At 35.1% G+C, this 22,563-nt stretch overlaps 1 protein-coding gene across 1 annotated transcript in view; it reads right to left on the reverse strand.

The window, feature by feature from the left end:
• Positions 1-386: 386 nt before the first annotated feature.
• LOC123561094 (uncharacterized) overlaps positions 387-22,563 on the reverse strand; it is an 88,712-nt gene continuing 66,535 nt past the window's right edge. Inside the window, exons 43-55 of the mRNA XM_053516999.1 lie at positions 18,786-19,052; positions 18,288-18,404; positions 13,735-14,013; positions 11,455-11,490; positions 11,126-11,238; positions 10,774-10,841; positions 9,431-9,588; positions 8,686-8,794; positions 6,381-6,397; positions 5,975-6,101; positions 5,131-5,318; positions 4,561-4,625; positions 387-4,191 (exon numbers count right to left, since the gene is read on the reverse strand). Coding sequence (XP_053372974.1) covers positions 4,135-4,191; positions 4,561-4,625; positions 5,131-5,318; positions 5,975-6,101; positions 6,381-6,397; positions 8,686-8,794; positions 9,431-9,588; positions 10,774-10,841; positions 11,126-11,238; positions 11,455-11,490; positions 13,735-14,013; positions 18,288-18,404; positions 18,786-19,052 — 1,601 coding nt within the window. The 3' untranslated portion in view covers positions 387-4,134. The remainder of the gene's footprint in view (positions 4,192-4,560; positions 4,626-5,130; positions 5,319-5,974; positions 6,102-6,380; positions 6,398-8,685; positions 8,795-9,430; positions 9,589-10,773; positions 10,842-11,125; positions 11,239-11,454; positions 11,491-13,734; positions 14,014-18,287; positions 18,405-18,785; positions 19,053-22,563) is intronic.

The following is a 22,563-nucleotide window of genomic DNA, read 5'->3' on the forward strand; positions in this document are numbered from 1 at the left end:
ATTCGATTTTACTATAAATGAATTTCGCTCAAGCCAACGCTAGTGGATGTGAGAGGTATTGCACTGTTCATTACCTTTTACGTACAGACTCAGTCAAACCGAGTCTCCTATTGTTGTGATTTGCTGCGTTCTATGCTTCCATATGATCTTCTGACATTCTTTCAACGAAATAGTTGTATTTAAACGTTCTAAATTCAGTCTTTTTGAAATAATCATTTGACAACTTTTGTCCGATACTACCCTCATCGACGGTAATATCAAAGAAATATTATTTTTACATACAGATGTATGTTATAATAGACCAATGGTCTATATAAGAGTATCACCACTTGACTGGCAAATATGTTCAATATCCACTGAAGTTATGAAAAACACTCTTGTTGTTATAATATTTATTCATTAGATATACATGTATATGCATATTACAGGGCACAGGATTTATATTACCTACAAAATATCTGATTAATATTTTTTGCATGGATTTACTGTATTTCCCCTTTAAATATATAAAAGTATATACATATTCAATTCAGCTTCTTAATCGGTTTTCACATTAAAAAAACTCCTACCTAATTCCATTCATTCTATAGTACGGTTTAGTCATTTAATGTCTTTATCTTGAATAACTGCATGTTTAAAAGCAATAGAACAGGTACATACAACAACGGTAATATATGAGGGAATCCAAATACAAAGGGCCTAAGCATATTCATCCTGTAAGAAGAGGATAAGCAATAAGATCACTGCAGACGTCTTATTTAAAGTTGGAACAGGAAGGAATAATCCCGACTAAGGCCAACAAATACTGCAGAAGAGTTCATCTTACTAGATATGTTTAGATATACATGTAGACTAAGTGCGATTGATCCACCATTTTGAAACAAAATGTTTCTTAGAATTTTTCTTTCAAACAAAGTTTATGCTGAAAACTATAGTTGCTTTTGAGAAAAGCGCATGTCTCCCACAACTGCCTAATCATCTAAATAGCAAGTCAGTCTTTATATACTGTTTACTCACTACAAATATACCTTTGAAGAATAAAAAGGCCGATTTTGGGTAATTCAAGGGCCATATTTCTGGAGTGTTTCGGGCGATTTGGCTAGTTAATGAACTTGGCCGAGGAGTTATGGTCAAAAACATTTGGTTCAAGTTTGGTTAAGATCGGATGAAAAATGTTCGACTTAGAACACAGACAAGAGTAAAAAGGCCGATTTTCGGTTATTCAAGGGCCATAACTCCGAAGTGCCTGGACCGATTTGGCTCATTAACGAACTTGTCCTACTAGAGCACATGCACATTCATCAAGCCAAAAGGACTCCTATACCACTCAGATTGCATGCACATTCCTTGAGCCAAAAGGACTCCTATACTACTCATTAGTAGTATAGGGGTCCTTCTGGCTCCAGGAATGCGCCCAAAATCTGAGCGTTTTTCGGTAATTCAAGGGCCATAATTCCGAAGTGCCTGGGCCGATTTGGCTAGTTATCGAACTTGGCAGAGGACCTATTGGCAAACATATTTTGTTCAAGTTGAAGATCGGATGATAAATGTTCGACTTAGAGTGCGGACAAGCTTTGTGACAGACAGACAGACAGACACAGACACACACACACACTCACACACACACAGAGGAGTAAATCAATATGTCTCCCACACCACTGTGTGGTACGTACCATTAAACGAAACAGATTCTACTTCTTGCGAAAAAATCTCCTTTATTTTATACCGGCATTTGCCTTAATCTTATATAAGATGCGAACTGAGGTAGAGGTCAGTAACTTCAAATACCTATTTAAGTAGATCAGATTTGGCTCTAAAGGTTTTCTGACTGATATATACAATGATAAGCTACAACTGAAATAAAAGTTTTCAACATAGCACTTTATACTATCTAGGAACTATAAATTAAAACAAGAACTGAAAATATCAAAACTGACCAGGCCTTTTTACTTCTAAATATTTCTCTTGAATGCACGGGAACCCTAACATTTGTTTCCCATTTTGAAGCATTTTTGTGCCATTAAAGAAACAAAAAATATTTTTAAATCTTAATGCCTCCAGATTTGGCTAAAAAATTATCTTTCTATAAAATTGAAGTTTTTGTCATATTATGAACATTAGAATATGGATTTTTGTTTCTAAAATATTTTAAAAATTACAAATAAAAAAAAAAGAAAGATAACCGCGTCGGGAATCTAACCCCGGACCACCGTGGCAGTAAAGAATTTTTTTATGTCGTCGTAACCAATAGCGCTATAGCCGAAGTAGTGAATAATGACTTCAAAATATAGATATTTATAATCGAGACATTTACCTGGAGTAAAAGCGTGACAAACGCTTTTCGATTTTCATCGTAAAAAGTAGTAAATACAGCAAATTCTCATGTGTTTCCGTAACATAAAGTTTGTCAGTAATTAAGTTTTAAAGCTTCTTAAGAAATCTAGCATTTATTTCAAGATATCTAGAAAAAAATATATTTTTTGTTTTGTTTATGAACGATCTGGAGGCATGCCACTTTAAAATAAGATGTTTATTTTGTAGATGTAAATAAGTTGTATTTTCCATTGAAAAAAAAAAAGTGGTGTATAAAAATTGATGAGAGGTGTTATTTAAAACTTATGCTTATATAATACTGATATCACCTCGTATTTTAGTAACCTGTAAGACCTGAAATCCGGGATATTATATGTAAAGTACAACCCCCAACCCCGCCATTGTTTCAATTATACTTGATTTCAAAAATGCTTAAACAGTGGGTGAAGAAAATGTCCCATGTAATAAAATGAGTGCGGTGACCTGTGCTTTTTCTGCTTTTATATGTCTCAGAAGCTAATGTTCTTCAGCATAACATTGTATGAAACGTCAGTCTGGTGGTTTACCATACACAAAAGCTGTCATTTTTAAAAATATATATATTGTTTCTGCATAGAGACCAATTAAAGCTATATGGCTGTATACCTTTGGTAAACATATCGTCCACCAAACAAAAGGTAGTAAGAAGTATTACAATGAACTAAAATATTACAATTCACTTCTATGTGAAAAAAAAAACAACAAAAACAAACAAGAACAAAGTCCCCACTGTCAAATATAAAGTGCAATACGAGAGAACTAAACATGCAAACTTTGATGAAGATACAACAGAACATTCAGAAAACATCAGGCAGTAAAGTGTCTCTAAATCGTCGATCCCTTGAAATTGTCATTGAAATCTGTCTATTACAAAGTAAAACAGAAATGGAATTTTAAAATATAAACATGGAAATCTGCTGTTGCATAATATTAGACAAGTGTTCCCTATTGAAGTTGCGTACTCTCATTCTGGGTCGAAATGTGAAATCGAGACATTGTTTTGCTTTCAGACAAACTTCATATTTCACCAGGAAACATTTAAATCAGATTTAAAAAAAAATAGTATAAATAAGAAACATGACATCGGTAGTCATACATACACATTGAGCAATATATTTGTAATTGCAGGGGTCTGATTATTACTCCATATTATACCATCAGAATATATATTGACTATATACAAACAGTAATTTTTAATTTGCAATTAGTTATGCATCATAATATTCTAAAATATGTACATGTACATTTGTTCTTTTAAAATGTAAAATAAATGTTAAGAACTTGTTTCCATCGCCGGCGAATGACTGCTTATATACTAATTACATATTTATATACAATTTTTCTTATATATCAGATGCGTTGGCAAACACTATATACAAACATCGTTTTTATACTATCATGTTATTTTTGTAACACACACGTGCACAGTATCGTACCCTACTATCTTTCAAAATTTCATAAACGGTTCAGAAAATAAAGACATGTTGAAGGCTTTAGGAATTGTCCAAATTTCTATTCTTATTATCATTTCGAAATATTCTGAATGCCTTCCCTAAAATGTACACACATACTTACAAAGTCACATTATCGCCACTGAAGGCTTATTTACGCATATCATGCATATTGTGCTCATATAAATTTCACTCGTACGTACGAATTGTATCGATATAAATACTAATTAACGAACGAAACAGTTAAAACAGTTCTACATTTTTTCAGTCCAACTGTTCCAGGTTATATTTGCCAATTTTGTGTGTCCTGGTGTACAATGTTGTATGAGCTCTAATACTCATCGTATCTTTGTGTATCAGTGTCTACCTTGGGTCTTTTAATTTTGTACTGTAAAGAAATAAATAAATAGATAAAAAGATAAACATGTACAAGCAACAACTTTTTAAAACATTATACATAATGATAACTACGTGTAATTCATGTTAAATGGAGCGCAATTTGTTTTGTTTTATGTAGTTTGAAACACTAGTAATTTCCGAAACCTCTTAATAGAATTCATTTTCATTTCAAATTAAACTGACAATACGCAAATTTATGTAAGTTGCCGCGAACACAACAGAAATAAAGTGCAATTTCAGTTTTATGTTAACCGAGCATTTAGAAATTGACATTACGAGTGCAGGGATACTTGTTTACATTGTAGTTTGGAAAATGAAATAAAATTATGTTAGCTGCCAGCAGAATAGAACATCTTACCGGTTCTCCTGGATCCAGCTCCCTGAACAGATAATCCCAAGAGAAACCTTTGTTCCTTTCTGGGTCTAAAACAAATATATGTGATTAAAATAGTTGAATAGCGTAATATGAATGGACTGTATAGATATTACACATAAAACTTTAAAATGATTTTTCTTATCTGCGTCTGATACCGTGTGAAATTTTAAAATGAATATATAAATAAACGCATGCGAATACCATCCTATCTACAGTGTTTTACAATACACAAAACTAAACCCGATTTTATTTCTACCAAATAAAGAATAGTGGAACTGTATATTATCGTGCAACACTTGCACCGTTTGTGCGTCATAATATTTCGCCATAGCTTCAAACGTGAGACTAGGAAAAGAAAATCACAGAAAATAGCATATATTTATTTGCTCTTGAATAGTAACGTTGGTGTGTCGTTCAGGTGCGTATTATCATATCACTCGGGCTGCTCCCTCATGATATAATTCTTAAGCAATAACCCTTAACATTGATTTTATTCAACGACAAATCATTTTTTGGATATATTATATCTTATGTAATACATCAACATTATACCAGTATCATTATCATAGCTCCTCGAGTTACCATAAACATGTCGCCTGCTGTCCCTGGAATATTCCGTGTAGTCAGGGTACTCCATGCGGTCTTGATGTCGGGTGAAAGGTCCCATTGGTATTCTTGTGTTTATTCTGGTCGGCATCTTGCTATCAAATATGATGCTGTCTCTCTCCCCGTAGCTTCTACTGCAATATTTATAATTCAGTAAGGCATTTTTATCGTTTATTAAACTAATTGTCTGGAATCAGCATGATATATGCAGACAAATGGCTCTTCTAACCTCATAGGGAATAAGTGTATTGCTAACTGTTATTTCTACTCTGCATTACTATTCTGAATTCGACCATTGTTTACTGTTCTTCTTTTTGAGAAGAATTATTAGACATTACACTTTAATTCTGGTGTTCAAGTACTTCATGGAGTTTTAGGAGGAAAATACAACACGGCGTTTGAATGATCTCAATTGGGTGATTCCGATTAAACCTAATTAAAGATCTGATTGTGATTTATTAAAAAGAAAATGCTCGCATATTTCTTATACAAAGATTTAAGATTTTCAAGATCCAAGATTTTCTTTGGCTGAAACATTTCACGATGGGTATCTCTATACTTCGCTCTATTAAAAAAGTATCGTTTTGAATTGGTATGAAAGACAAACATGTTAACACTTAAAGTTTCGTTTTACATTAACACTATGAAATTGTAATTGGAAAGGCAAACAAACAAGCTAAAATAATATCTATAGCACCATATTTTATCTGGCTACAAAAACGTGCAGAATTAGCATTAGATACTGCTCACATATATGTACAATAAATGAGTAAAAACTGAAATAATTAACCTGTCGCTTTCTGATGAATCCGCTTGCTTTCGTTGATGATAGTAAACAATGCATAAAACCAGCAGAGCAACACACATGAAAAACATTGGAATACCAATACCAAGGCCGAGGATAAGCGGTAGGTTATCTACACAGAAAATTGTTAATAAACCTCATTAAAATATATAGCATTATTTATTATAACAGTTTTCGTGGGACTCACACAATCTAACATAGCACACGTATATGCATTTTATTGTATTTATTATTTTAGTTACTTTGACAGGGAACTAAAAAAATAATACGCAGCGAGCGGTATAAAAATGATACTTTTAATCAAATAAAGGCATGGCTCTGAACGTATAAACTTGGTTTTCTTAAAACATATTAAGAAAATATTGTGAAATGTATAAAATAACTTTATTACCTATTTCTGTTTTCAATCTGAAATGTGTAAACAAAAGTTGCATTGAATCAACATTACATAACATTTTATTAGCACAAACAGAGCAGATCAGAACATCAGAAATTTATCATGTGGCAAAAGCGACTATCTTTTTCATATATGTGATATGAAATTCCGCTGTTTGCCGATTTAAATAGGTTCGTTACTGTACAAAATGTAAATATGAACTACGTTTTAATGTTCGATTACATATAAATACATGCCAAGGTGCAGTGTCTGTCACATTAAACTTTTCTGATCAAGTCCGAATCTAACATTTTACATTTGTCATTTTTTGTTTTAATTTCCCTGCTTAATTATTTCATATTATAATTTCTGTCTCATGTGTTCTTTAAGCCCATTTTAGATTAGTAATTAACAATGGCGATTTTCCAGCATTTCATGAGTAGGAACATCCGAGAAGACCCCGGGCTTTATTACAGGTTCGCAAAGAGACCTTTGTAGAACCATTGACCTAGAGTAAGCCAGCTGGATGGCTTACTTACATTATATAATTGTACATCCAAAACGAGGTTTCAAATCCAGAGCAGCTAGGGCAAGTGACTCGAGGTCGGCGGCCTTATTACCTGGGCTACCCTCCCACCCCACAAACCCTATCAGAAACAACGTTTAGATATAAATATTGCTGAGGCTATGTGTTCATAAATCTGTTGTGCAAAATTTCAATATAAAGCCCAAAGAACAAGAGGAAACAACGCCACAATAACTTATACAAATTGCGTATAAGGTAACATGCCATACGTTTTAAGAAATATGTTGCATTTATATTGAAGCCAAAAGGTCCTGTTTCGTCAGTCAGGTAAAATGTGCAATGAATGTTAAATTAGTTTGTATGTTTTATGGAACTAGCAAACAATATCTCAATGAGGACATCAACTCATATAAAGTTCGTATACAATATTGTATCACAAGCTTCATATGTTTTGTTATATTAACACAAATCATGCATTACATTATCATCTTAATAACATTTCCTTTCTCTTATTAATCAATGTGCATATGTTTATATTTATTCAGATTTTGCAGACTTGCTACTTGTCTAGAGCATTTCGATAAACATGTCCAAATTTAGTTATTTATAACAAAGGCCTATTATATACTCGGTACGAATTTCTTGCGTGGTATACACCACATTAAGGTAGTTCTGCACGATTGATATACCGGAAGTGATGGAGTAACGTCGATTATCCCAAAAACGTAGAATAAAGCCTGGATTCGGCGTACGGAAATGAAAATCATTTTATGAATTAAGACAACCTGTGAGTAAATTTATTAAAATGGCACTGTTACTATATTTCTAAAGTCAAAATGAGATATGAATACATAATTCATGTTAAAAAAAATTCAAAATAATGTCTTAGAATTAGCGTGAAATAGTCGGTTCACTTTAAACATGGTCAAATATCTCAATAATAAGCACACGGACGTATACATTTTATTACGCCACAATATAGGCAATATGTTGATTAACAACCGTGAGAAGTTTCATCAAAATCTACATTGTAGGAATTTTTCGCGAAAATGTTTTGAAAGTTATGATTTTTCTATAGACTTCCATTATGAAAAATTGCGTGAGGTCCAAAATTTTCAAATCGGTCTAGGAAAAAATAAAAAAATCAAGCACACGACCCTATCCTTTTTATTTTCTGAAGTTTCTAGGTATAATCTGAAGTTTTGAAAAATCAGAGTTTAATCAAATTCTACATTGTAGAAAAAAGTTTGATCCAAACGTGCAGAATTACCTGAAAATAAAATTGACAATCAATACCTTGAGCATTTTATAACAAAGATTTACGTACGTTCAAGATTCTATACGCAGAGTATGAGCATATATTCTTTAGACGTGTCAAAAATTGACCTGAGAGATGTAACATATAATTTTGTTGGGAATACATTCTGTGTATTTACAGCGTGTTCAAGCAGTTGAAATTTCCACGTCCGAGGGAGTCATAACTCCAATGAGAGTGCATGGGTAACAACATTTGTAAATCGAAGGAATTTTCTTTTATAATCCACATCTCACTTTTGAAACTTTGACTGAATCTTTTTCTACATGCACATATTGAAATAATGAGTCATGTAATAAGTAACTGAAACAGGTGCATAATATTTGTACAAATCAGTACACTAAATAGTATAATGTTTAAAGGTATTTGAAGAAATGTTTATTACTAGTACCTTCTTTCAATTGAATTATTATTGTAAAATATTGAAATGTAACTAACTACATTTGCAATATAAGTAACATTGTATATGGATCACTTACTGGCATGCTGGTTTACCATCAATTACAACACATTGTGTTCCACATGTACCAGCGGATGCTTCATATAACTCGCAGAGGAGCACGTCCGTGTAATTCCCACCAATAGTTACTGAATATATATAGTTCTATATTATATATTCAAAGCATATTGAAATAACTTTTATGAGTTTTACACAGCTTCACGTCCACAGGGCAACTGTTCTTACAACTAAATTCATGTTTAAGCTCCAACGTTTCTCCACATTACTTCAGTTATGATGGGTAATTAACCTACTTCTGTGTAACATAAAAACGTCTTCTATTAATTCGTCACGGAGAACTTGCGTCCCGCCTAGGTTTCGAACGCATGACTCCATGTTTCTCTCTGCACTAAGCCGGATACAAAATGTATGGTAAATGAAAAAAGGATAACTGAGCCGCCCAATGGGAAAACCAACATAGTGGCTTTGCGACCAGCATGGATCCAGACCAGCCTGCGCATCCATGCTGTCCGCTAACGGTTTTTCTAAGGGCAATAGGCTTTGAAAGCGAAAAGCATGGATTCTTAACAGACTGCGCGGATGCGCAGGCTGGTCTTGATACATGCTGGTCGCAAACGCACTATGTTGGTTTTCTCATGGCGCGGCTCATATATTTATGTCTATATGATTAGTATCACGTTTAGATTTCTTTATCAACTGAACGTTTCTTTTTATAGATCAAAATTAATGAAATATTACACTAATATGGTGTAGTATAACCATACCGTTAACGTTGTTAATTGATAATCCAATGGCAGTTGCATTTTTACCAAGTATCTGAAGTGTCTCTTGAGAACTTGCTATCTTGGCATTGGTAAAAGCAACATCTGACAGTGCTGATGTTGGCACTTTGACATCGTATTCCACAATTAGACTGCCACTTCTATATGAAAAAATACGAGTTTTTTGGTTTATCTTGTATAATGACACAGTGCCGAAAACGTTTGCAAATTGAGAAAATGAAAACATGTTGTTGTGATTTTGTTACAATGTTTATTTAGAAGTTATAGACTACAGTCAACATCGTATTTGCGACCACCTCTATCAAGCGACTTTAGTATTAAACAAACGGTCAAAGTCACTCCCAAACGTTTCCAGTACATAAATTCATTTCATTTAACATTTTTTTTAACGACTAGCGACCACGTTAATGTAGTCCCACCAGGTAAAATATTCGACAAAAGTATCTATTAAGCAACCGGGTACCAAAATTCTACCGGACATTTCTTCACCTGTGTAATTAGCAAGTACGTTTTGCATGTGACTGAATGCAGTTAACTCTTGTATCAGTTTGTTGATTCAGAAAAGTGTTCACGATGTTAAAACAGGTTTTGAAATCATATATGAATGTTCATAATCAGATAATATAAGACAAATTTTATTTTAAGTCGGCAAGACAGAAAACAGTATAACATTAGCAGCAAACGTTTTTTTAACCGACTATAAATAAATGATAAATACAGTTACATTAACAGTTAAAAATAACATTTCCTTTTATCTGACTGAAATTCGTTAAGAGAACATTCCATTAAGAGACAACTTCTTGGCAGTCCCTTGGGTGGTCTCTTAATACAATGTCGACTGTATTGCGGAACATTGGAATAAACAACTTCGTATGGAATGACAAATCTGTTAGAAACTTCAAACTACAGAAAGCCAAAAAGAAGGTTCTTTGGAAGCATAGAACTTAAACAAGTATAATGAAGTCAACAAGGGTTGTAATATTTTGTAACCTTTGCCATCATCTCCATGATAAGATTAACCGGACAGCATTTACAAGAAACGCAAGCGCTCTTGTTGAACAGTTTAAAATAATATAGTTCTGATAGTAGAAGCAAAGTTTATATCTTTCATAATTTAACACTTTTTGTATTAATAGTATATAAATAGAATACGATCATATCCAATACCTGTACACATTCTGCCTATAAAAAGGAATGGTGATCATAATGAACTAAATAATAGTCTGGCAACATTTGAATAAACACTTGTCACAAAGTTTACTTTTACTGAAGCTGTTTTATACATTTTCAACCATGTATGTAAATAAGAAAGAGTAACAACAAACCTGATATCTCGAATGATAATAGTAAGGTTAGTGCCCTCTGGAAGGTTGCTTTGGTAAATATTGAATAACTGTAAAACAATTTCAACATTGAAATTTGGGAATTAACCTATAGTTGAATATAACATACAATCTACAATCAATTGCGCTAATGACATTTGAATAACAATTACATTGAATAAATTTCGAAACAATCTACACGAAAACATTATAGTCTAATATTTCCTTGTTTAGAAAAATGTGAAAATTTAATGTTTAGATTTTGTTTTTTAACTTATTTTCATTGCTTTAAAGGGATCAGCTTTTACCTTTCTGTTTTGCTAACCATTTTCTAAGGTTTAGACTGCAAACTTACTTTGTTGTACACTTCAGTCTTGTATGTATTGTATGTTGTAGTGATATTAAGATCAACCCCTGAATCCAGTGTGATTTCCAATATCAGGACGACTTTAACAATTTCAAATCCATCTAAATTACGAAAGAATAAAATATAGGTAAAGTTAACATTGGACGCAGGTAAACTGAATGTGGTGGATATGAAAAAGTGCTTACAATTATTATGATTCATTGTGTGAATCAACACTGTTTTAAAGAAATGCATTTAAGCTGTTTTTATAATATATATAGGAAATATAAACGTTTCGGGGCCCCTATTAAGCGTATTACATGATATATATATAATACCTGGTTCTGTAGTTGGTGTAGGAGCTGATGACGTTTCTGAAAGAATATATATATGATTCTATCAAATATAGGCCTTAGGTTCAGTTCAATACAGACATTTTGTATCATCTCACACAGTATAGATTATAGAGCATAATTCTACAAGTATGCTGTTGTTCGATGAATTTCTTGTAAGATCCATGTTAACATAAGCACATAACTGTATTACGTTATATAGTGACGTTTGGTTAGACTTGGCTATTTTGTACATAATTCAATTATTAAAACACAAAGCTTTGGGTCAACCAACATAGTCAGTGCTATGAGCGTTTTTCAAATTAAATTGAAATATCGAATATAAGTACACAAACAGAAATTCATATGCGTTTCACTAGTATTTTAGACATTTCATTAGAATAAACAATTCAGAAGTAATCTATTTATATTATTTAATAATTTTATAATCATTAAACTAATTGGTTTACGCAACAAAAGAAAAACATAACATTATGTGTACCTAAGCGATAATAAAATAAACATAAACGATAGTTAACACGGTTATTATATAAAAAAAAACTTTACTAAAAAGTACTACAAACACATGAGTTCAGTCCTTTTAAGCAAATGAAGATGATTACGGAACACGTTGATGAAAATGTTCTTGTTCATTGTTTCAGAACGTGGAATATTTGTGCTATACATGTAATATTAAATGGATCCGTTTTCACGTACAAAAAGGCTTAAAGACGAACATATCAGTTTTACCACATTTTGACATTTATCTCATCTTAAGAGCGTTACATTTAGTACTTTCTCTTAAGCAATTCAAAAATGTTCAAGGGGTTAGAAGTTCTTTCAGCGCACTATTTGTCCCTTCATCTCACATTACAACCTTAACACGAAAATGAAATGACTGACAGTTGCGTTTAGTTTAAATTTCTTTTAGACAGCCAGAAAAATCAATATGCATAATTATGTGTGTTGGAACATTATGAAAATAAAAGCAGTAGATGAATGTATTCTGCAATGTTATAAGAAAAAGCAAGGTACTAGGTAAGACAAACTTTTTTAGAAGATATAAGTCCCTTTGAAACTAGAGTTGTCACAGGAGTGACGAATTATACCCCCACAATATGGCCTTGTCACAGACCTAAGCCAATGTCAATGCTGAACTTGCTTGACCTTTGACCTACTGACCTCAAAATCAATACAGGTCATCTGCTAGTCATGATCAACCTTCTTGTTAAGTTTCATAATCCTCGGTCCAAGCGTTCTCAAGTTATTGTCCGGAAAAGGTTTAAATGTTCCGGGTCACTCTGACCTTTGACCTTTGGAACTGAAAATAAATAGGGGTCATTTGCTGGTCAGGACCAACCTCCATATTAAGTTTCGTGATCCTAGTCCAGTGTTCTGAAGCTATTGTCTGAAAACCGTTTAAAATGTTCCAGGTCACTGTGACCTTGACCTGTGACCTACTAACTTAAAATTATAAGGGGTCATCTGCTGGTCATAACCAACCACCCTGTCGATTTTCATGATCCTAGGCCCAAGCGTTCTCAAGTTATCATCCGGAAACTGTTTAACTATTTCGTGTCATTGTGACCTTGACCTTTTACTACTACCTTCAAAGTCAAAATTGACCTGTATTTTAACATGTTACGCCTGTGTACAAAAAAAATATGATCCTAGACCCAAGCGTCCTCAAGTTATCATCCAGGAACTATTCAACTGTTCAGAGTAACTGTGACCTTGGCCTTTAACCTACTGACCTCAAAGTCGACCTTGACCTGTATTTCATGATGTTACACCTGTGTACCAAAATTTATGATCCTAGGCCCAAGCGTTCTCAAGTTAACATCCGGAAACCGTTTTACTGTTCAGGGTAACTGTGACCTTGACCTTTGACCGACTGACTCCAAAGTCGAACTTGACCTGTATGTTATCATGTTACACATGTGTACAAAAACATTATGATCTTAGACCCAAGCGTTCTCAAGTTATCATCCAGAAATCGTTTAACTGCTTTGACCTACTGACCCCAAAGTCGAACTTGACCTGTATTTTCTGATGTTACACCTGTGTACCAAAAATTATTTAAATTGGTCAATCCTTTCATAAGTTATCATCCGAAAACCATGAAAACCAACGGACCGACACACCGACCGACAAGCTCACTCATTTATACCTCCTCCCCCCACCACTTCGTTTTATGGGGTATAATTATGTCCATTTGAATAATTAATGATAAAGTGAAATAGACTGAGATTATAGATTTTTTTGTTACAAATCTTACTAACTCACCAAATATACAAGTTCGGTTCGCATCCTTTTTAAAGCCAATGAAACAGGAACAAACAAAGCCACCCTCGGTATTATGGCAACCCTCATTGGATTTATTACAATTGTCTGTACCTAGTGTACACTCATCTACATCAATTTCACACCTCTCTCCAGTCCAGGTCGACAAACATAGACACGTTCCATTCACATTCTCGCATTGCTGTGTTGTACTCGTAGTGTGATTTTGTTCACAGTCACAAGTGTTCCTACAGTCTTCGCCGTATGAGTTACCAGTGCATTCTATGAAAAAACCAGCAAATTAATAATAAATGCATTAAGACGTTACATTATCGTAGCATAATTTTCTGAACATCCAAAATGTATTTCTTGTACCTGTTTCTCGGGGGCGCGATCTTTTAAACGTGACATTTCCTTTTAAACATTTATCTTTGTTATTTGCTATTAATCTTTTTATATCAATACAAAAGCCAGTCTGCAGTAAGTGGTACAAAATTAGTTCCCACGTGAATATGAAACACCTGACAGTGTATGGAAACTGCACATAATTGCTGCTTGCTACGGAGGACTTAACATATTGCATTACAGAGCCTGGTGGAACATGGCTAACAATTCTACTGGTGAACAAAACAGTAATGAACTTTGATATTAAAAATGAAACATTCTGTCTTAAAATAGAAACAAGTGGAAATATTGCAGGTCGAACAATACGACATCAAGGAAAATGTTGCAGCCTCTTCATGGTCAGTATAGCGGAACTTTAATTTACCACCACACCTTCTAGCACGGTTTGACCAAACTCAAAATTAAAACAAGTTATAAGGACCAATGAGACACAATCTTTGTAAATATTCTTTCCATTTTAGAAATGTCAATATCCAAGTCGAATTTCAGGCAATTATAGAGTACATCTATAGAGAAGACAACAGAACTATCAATAGTAATAAATCACCTTCAAATGTTGTCATAAATTCCGATTTAATCTTGCTTCAAGTTTAATACTGCAAGAGCTTGTAACAATGCCCTAATTGCTAGAGCTTACAACAAGTCCCTACTTGCTAGAGCTAGTACCAGTTTCTAAATGCTACAGCTTGTTTCTCTTACTGCAAGAGCTTGTAATAAGTCCCTAATTGCAAGAGCTTGTAACCAGTTTCTTACAACTAGAACTCATTTCTCTTAATGCAAGAGCTTGTAATCTTTCCCGAATTGCTAAAGCTTGTAACCACTTCGTACTGCTAGAGCTTTTTTCTCTTACTGCAAGAGCTTGTAACAAGTCTCTACTTGCTAAAGCTTGTAACCAGTTTTTATTGCTAGAGCTTGTTTCTCCTACTGCAAGAGCTTTAACCAGTCCATAATTGCTAGAGGTATCACCAGTTTCTTAATGCTAGAGCTTGTTTCTCTTACTGCAAGAACTTATAACCAGTCGTTTATTTCTTATTTAAGCTTGTTACAAGTTTCCTACTGCTAGAGCTCGTTTCTCTTACTGCAAGAGCTGATAACTAGTCCCTAATTGCTAGAGCATGTAACTAGTTTCTTACTGCTAGAGCTTGTTTCTCTTACTGCAAGAGCTTCTAACCTTCCCATAATTGCTAAAGTTTGTTACCACTTTCTCACTGCTAGAGCTTGTTTCTCTTACTGCAAGAGCTTGTAACCAGTCCCAAATTGCTAAGGCTTAAAACCTGTTTCTAACTGCTACAGCTTGTTTCTTTTACTGCAAGAGCTTGTAACCAGTAGATTATTGCTAAAGTTTGTCACCAGTTTCTACCTGCTTCAGCTATCACCGTTTTTTTAATGCCAGAACTTGTTTCTATAACTGCAAGAGCTTGTAACCAGTCCCTTATTGTTAAAGCTGTCACCAGTTTAGTTTTTAATGCCAGAGCTTGTTTCTCTAACTACAAGAGCTTGTAACCAGTCCCTAATTGCTAGAGACTGTAACCAGTTTCTTACTGCTGGAGCTCGTTTCTCTTACTACAAGAGCTCGTAACCAGTCCCGAATTGCTACAGCTTGTCTCTTATTGCTAGAATTGGTTTCTCTTACTGCAGAAGATTGTAACTAGTCCCTGACTGCAAGAGCTTGTAACCAGTTTCTTACTGCTAGAGCTTGTTTCTATAACTGCAAGAGCTTGTACCCAGTCCTTAATTGCTAAAGCTTGTAACCAGCTTTTAACTGCTAGACCTTGTTTCTCTTACTGCAAGAGCTTGTAACTAGTTTTCCTTGCTAGAGCTTGTTTCTATAACTGCAAGAGCTTGTAACCAGTTTTTCTTGCTAGAGCTTGTTTCTATAACTGCAAGAGCTTGTACCCAGTCCCTTATTGCTAAAGCTTGATTCCAGCTTTTAACTGCTAGACCTTGTTTCTCTTACTGCAAGAGCTTTTAACCAGTTTTTCTTGTTAGAGTTTGTTTCTCTCGGACTGCAAGAGCTTGTAACCAGTTTTTCTTGCTAGACCTTGTTTCTCTTACTGCAAGAACTTTTAACCAGTTTTTCTTGCTAGAGTTTGTTTCTCTTACTACAAGAGCTTGTAACCAGTTTTTCTTTTGCTAGGGTTTGTTTCTCTTACTGCAAGAGCTTTTAACCAGTTTTTCTTCCTAGAGCTTGTTTCTCTTACTGCAATAGCTTGTACTCAGTCCCTTATTGCTAAAGCTTGATTCCAGCTTTTAACTGCTAGACCTTGTTTCTCTTACTGCAAGAGCTTTTAACCAGTTTTTCTTGCTAGAGTTTGTTTCTCTTACTGCAAGAGCTTTTAACCAGTTTTTCTTGCTAGAGTTTGTTTCTCTTACTACAAGAGCTTGTAACCAGTTTTTCTTTTGCTAGGGTTTGTTTCTCTTACTGCAAGAGCTTGTAACCAGTTTTTCTTGCTAGACCTTGTTTCTCTTACTGCAAGAGCTTTTAACCAGTTTTTCTTGCTAGAGTTTGTTTCTCTTACTACAAGAGCTTGTAACCAGTTTTTCTTTTGCTAGGGTTTGTTTCTCTTACTGCAAGAGCTTTTAACCAGTTTTTCTTGCTAGAGCTTGTTTCTCTTACTGCAAGAGCTTGTACCCAGTCCCTTATTGCTAAAGCTTGATTCCAGCTTTTAACTGCTAGACCCTGTTTCTCCTACTGCAAGAGCTTTTAACCAGTTTTTCTTGCTAGAGTTTGTTTCTCTTACTGCAAGATGTTTTTAACCAGTTTTTCTTGCTAGAGTTTGTTTCTCTTACTGCAAGAGCTTTTAACCAGTTTTTCCTGCTAGAGTTTGTTTCTCTTACTGCAAGAGCTTGTAACCAGTTTTTCTTGCTAGACCTTGTTTCTCCTACTGCAAGAGCTTTTAACCAGTTTTTCTTGCTAGAGTTTGTTTCTCTTACTGCAAGAGCTTGTAACAAGTTTTTCTTGCTAGAGTTTGTTTCTCTTACTGCAAAAGCTTTTAACCAGTTTTTCTTGCTAGAGCTTGTTTCTATAACTGCAAGAGCTTGTACCCAGTCCTTTATTGCTAAAGCTTGATTCCAGCTTTTAACTGCTAGACCTTGTTTCTCTTACTGTAAGAGCTTTTAACCAGTTTTTCTTGCTAGAGTTTGTTTCTCTTACTGCAAGAGCTTTTAACCAGTTTTTCTTGCTAGAGTTTGTTTCTCTTACTGCAAGAGCTTGTAACCAGTTTTTCTTGCTAGAGTTTGTTTCTCTTACTGCAAGAGCTTGTAACCAGTCCCTAATTGCTAAAGCCTGTAACCAGCGTTTCACTGCTAGACCTTGTTTCTCTTACTGCAAGAGCTTGTAACCAGTCCCTAACTGCTAAAGCTTTTAACAATATTTTTACTGATAGAGCCTGTCTCTCTTACTGCAAGAGAATGTAAACCAGTCCAGAATTGCTAGAGCTTGTAACCAGTCTTTACTTGCGAGAGCGTGTAACCAGTTTCGAACTACTTAGCGTATAACCAGTTTCTTTCAGCTGTTAGTGTTTGTAACTAGTCACTTAATGATAAAGCAGGATGTATTTCAGAAATTATTAGAAAGTGCATTTTTGAATTACTTGTGGTGGAGATTCATTTTTACCAACATTGAACTCAACACGTTTTTTTATTTTACTGGTTCTTTTATTTTTATGAATTAGATCTAAATTACAACACATTTTATTCCAAATAAATATATAAATACAAGATATCTTTTCAAAATTGAAACATCTGTAATTATCCTTTTAAAGTTCCTACAGCGAATCCCACTAAAACAGTAAAAAGTAATTTACTGATAATAACTTTTCCCGCCACAAACACAAAACAAGAAGAAAAGTATAGAAATCCTGAAAAACGTGTAATTTTCCCGCCTTAAATTTAATCATTGGAGGAGCAATGAAATATAGTAAAACTTATTTGATATGAGGAGGAAAGAGATAGAAGATAGAAGAATTTTCTGAGGAGCAAAGAATTAAGTATTAACATCTAAGTATTGCTATAATTAGTTTTATCGAAAATTCACATGTTCAGGTTATCAAAAATAACGTTTTCTTAAACAATTATTTTGATTTATAAACAATTTCATAAAATGAAAACAAAATATACAAAAACATCGTGCATTTCACGACATTACTTACCTGTACAGTCATTTCCGGTTCCGTTATATCCCACATCACAGAAACATGTATACGAGCCTTCTGTATTGTTACAGTTCTGTAAACAGTCATCAGACCCCTTCTCACACTCATTTATATCTGTAAATAGAGTGAACTATATTTGAATTCATATTATGATTTGTCTAAGTGTGGATTTACCTTATCCGGAAAGGGCCTCTTGAAGACTATATCATTGCGAGCCAAATGAATTCATGGATTCAGACACCATGGAATATCAAATATAAACTCAAACTTTAAACTGGATATTACAATTTGAGTTACGTTTATGGAAATGACACACGATTAAACACTGATATATTGAAGGGTAATGTTACAAAGGTTTACGAGATTTTTATCATCAAATGGATCACGCAAATAAAGCTAGGTTTAAAGAATATGGTATAAAAAAGAGGTTTTTACAAAACTCGGAGATAAATCTATATTATTGAAATATATGCGCAGCCTTAGAACAGTACATACCAACACAGGTTTCAGCGTCATCTAGTTCAAAACCTTCATCGCACTGGCAAGTGTACGAGCCGTTATTGTTTATACAAACTGTTCTCAGACGTTCAGTACAAGGATTGCTGCTAGTGGTACACTCATCTATATCCTTTGAGCACTGTTCCCCTTCCCACCCTTCATTGCACGTGCAATTCCCGGTCACATGATCGCACACTTTGGTGTTGACTGCATAGCACGAACAAGGTGTGGCACAGTCTTGTCCATAATACCTCGGGTCGCAAACTTCAGGTATGAAAGAAAATTTTGTAGGATGACATATCCTTTTCAAACAGCTATCGTCATCTTATTTTGATGATTCAAATTTAGAGGAGCCAGTTTGAATTGTGAAATGTAAAACCAAGCTACATGTATACCTACATCAGCTAAATAGTTACTTCTTTTGTTCCTGTTGGACCAAAATGTTTTGAAATGTTGTAATATATGAATATCAGGTTACTTATATCTATATTACAGATGTAAATATTATAAGATATGAAATGAATGCTTATCTGACACAATGAAACAAATTTGCAAAAACATATTTAATCTGGATATAAGCTTTGGATCTCCTGAACAAAGACAAACTTAAGTATAAGTACTTTAACCTTTAGCCTGCTGGCAGCAAGTGCCTTTGAAACAAGCGCAGACTGTAAGTAAGATCCAGCAAAGAAACAATAATATGCGTTGTGTCAGTTCGTATCTGTATTCTGAATCTCTTGATAGCATACATAACAATAACAACATATCATAACGTCGGAAGTGACGTTGACGTCATAAACGCGGTAAGACGTAACGTGCATACTAGCGTAATTAACACTACAATACTTTGAACGTATCTAGCTCGCGGACATACTGGGGGGCGCGAAATGTTAGATAATGCTCATGTAATGTGTAAATTGTAAGTCTTTGCTAGGAAAATAATTATTAAATGCTTAAGTTAACAAATGTAAAGTCTCCGATATTACATGCAAACTGAAAAATGCGAAAGTCCATAATTTCAGGTATTAGCTTCATGTAAATACCAGTTAAAGTCACTATGATGTTTACGCGTTATTTCACAAGAATGTATTAAAACTAACAGAATAATCCATCGTATTAAAGTAGTCTAAATCAACTATATTGAAACATTCTCACATCGTATCAGTGTCATTTTTCACGAATGATGTATATCACATCTACAGTTCTGTAACTTCCAAAGGGTAGAGTTTTACTATTGGTCTATTAGTAGTACCATTGTCTGTTCTAATTTTTGCTGACCGAACCAGTCCATCTCTACCGGGCACGAGTTCTTCTATGACTGCCAACTTCCATTGTGCACGTGGAACTTCATCATGAACTTGTACAACGTCGCCTACCACTATGGATTGTTTGTTCCGCCCTGATGTACGATGTTGCTCTCGGATAGCAGTAAGATATTCGTGTCTCCATCGTTTCCGGAAGTTGTTTATCAGTTTTATCTGGATCTTGGCTTGTTTACTAATGTTACGGTGTCCACCAAGGATTGAACTTGGGACTGTTTCATCTTTAGGGTCGTGATATGGTAATGTTATAATGCGTCTGCCATATAGAAGATGTGCTGGTGTGAGTGGTTCTGGATTCATACCGGAAGAGACGTACGTTAGTGGCCGGTCATTCAAAACAGCTTCTATTTCGGTAACTACCGTCTGTAGCATGTCGAAGTTAACGTAAGAACGACCAAGAGTCTTCTTCAGTGCTGTCTTGGTGAGCCCGATTAATCTCTCCCACCAGCCGCTAAACCATGGAGCGCGCTTGGGTATGAACTTCCACGTGGTACCTTGACTGGTAAGGGCATCTTGTACTTTCCGCGACTCGAACAGACGTCTTATATGGTTAGAAGCAGCCATGAATGTTGAAGCGTTGTCGGAGATCATGACGTGTGGTAGAGATTTCCGGCTGGTGAATCTCCTAAATGCTTGAAGAAAGGATTCTTCGGATAAATCTCGGACGACTTCTTAGTGAACCGCTCGTGTGGATGCACATGTAAATAAACAAATATATGCCTTTTCTTCAGTTTCATTCTTACTTCTGACGTACAGTGCGCCTGTGAAGTCGACACCTTTTACTGTGAACGGTACTGTATCTTCTACTCTACATCTGGGTAAGGGAGGTGGATCAGGGGATGCATATGACTTCCCAGTTACCTTTCTGCACGTGACACATTTTCGAATGATCGTCTTTACACATTGACGAATGGCTGGGATCCAGAACTTCTGGCGAATGTAAGTGATAGTAGAATCAACGCCCGCATGTAACACTCTCTGGTGGCAATCAAGAACAATCAAATGGGTCAAGGGATGCCTTGATGGTAACAGGTAAGGAAATTTCGAACTCTCGGTCAGCGGCGCGTTGTGAATTCTACCTCCACAGCGGACTCCACCATCACTGTCGATGAATAATCTTAGTTGCTTGACAAGTTCTGAGCGTGATTTACTGGATCTCATGTTGATGATTTCTTCCTGGTAAGTAATGGTTTGACAGTTTAAAAGCCATGTTCTCTCTGCATGTGTAAGTTCACTGTAGGACAAGGGTTCAAGTCGTCTGCTAGAATGTCTACAGTTATGTATAAATCTCATGACGTATGCTGTTACACGTAATAGCGTCTGGTATGTGCTGAATCTGTTGATATCAATAACTTGATGAATGCCGGAGGTAAACGCTGGTTCCATAGGTATAGTCGTGGGATTAGCACCGGAAGTGTCGTGCAAAGTTGCGAGTACTGAAGCTTCATTCGTACTCCATGTAGGCCAATTTGAAGGGTCGTTGATCCACGGTGGTCCATTCAGCCAACTTTCGTTCTCTGCATATTGCTTAGCTGTAATTCCACGGGTAAGTAGATCAGCGGGGTTTGAGTTGGTAGGGCAGTATTTCCATTTGCTGTTCTTTGTAAGTTCTTTCACTTCATTAACTCTGTTTTGGACAAATCGTGGTAAGGGTTTAGCTGTTTCCAACCAGTATAAAACGATTTGACTATCTGACCAGAAGTAAACATCTGTGTGCTGAAGTGTCTTCTGTATGTGATTCGCTAATCGAACACCAACTGTAGCTGCCATTAGTTCTAGTCGTGGTAACGTAAGTTTCTTAAGTGGTGCTACACGATTCTTTGACATGATAAGTGATGATTGTTGTCCCTTGCAGAGGTATGCTGCAGCACCATATGAAGACTGGCTTGCGTCTACGAAAACATGTAGGGTGAGGGGTAAAGTGTCTTCTCCTTTCTGGGATTTCTCGTCTGCGGCAGGGATTTCAAAGTAATATCGTCTGTATTTAGTTGTGGATATGGTATTCAAGTCATTCACAAGGTTTTCCCATCTATGTTGTATGTCAGCTGGTAACTGAGTATCCCAGTCGAATTTCTCTTGCCAAATGTGTTGTAACATAATTTTAAATTTTAACACGTACTGTAACCGGACTAAGCAGACCTAGCGGATCATACAATCTTGACGTTTGTCGTAAAATTTCACGTTTTGTTGTAATGGCTCTGATTGGTATATGTGTTGTTTGAAACATCAGCATATCTGTTTCTGCATTCCATCGCATACCAAGTATCTTTGTGATATTGTCTGTGTCTAAAACATCGTTTGTTGCGGCTAAGTTTCGTAGACGTTGGCTGTTAGAATTCCATGAGCGTAGATTGAAGTTAGCAGACGACAGCAGAACGCGCGCATCCTGGAACTAAGCAAGCGTCTGGTTCTCATCTTCAAAACTTGACAGGATGTTATCTACATACAAGTCT

Source organism: Mercenaria mercenaria, chromosome 10 (genome assembly GCF_021730395.1).
Source record: "Mercenaria mercenaria strain notata chromosome 10, MADL_Memer_1, whole genome shotgun sequence".
Taxonomy (NCBI): Eukaryota; Metazoa; Mollusca; class Bivalvia; order Venerida; family Veneridae; genus Mercenaria; species Mercenaria mercenaria.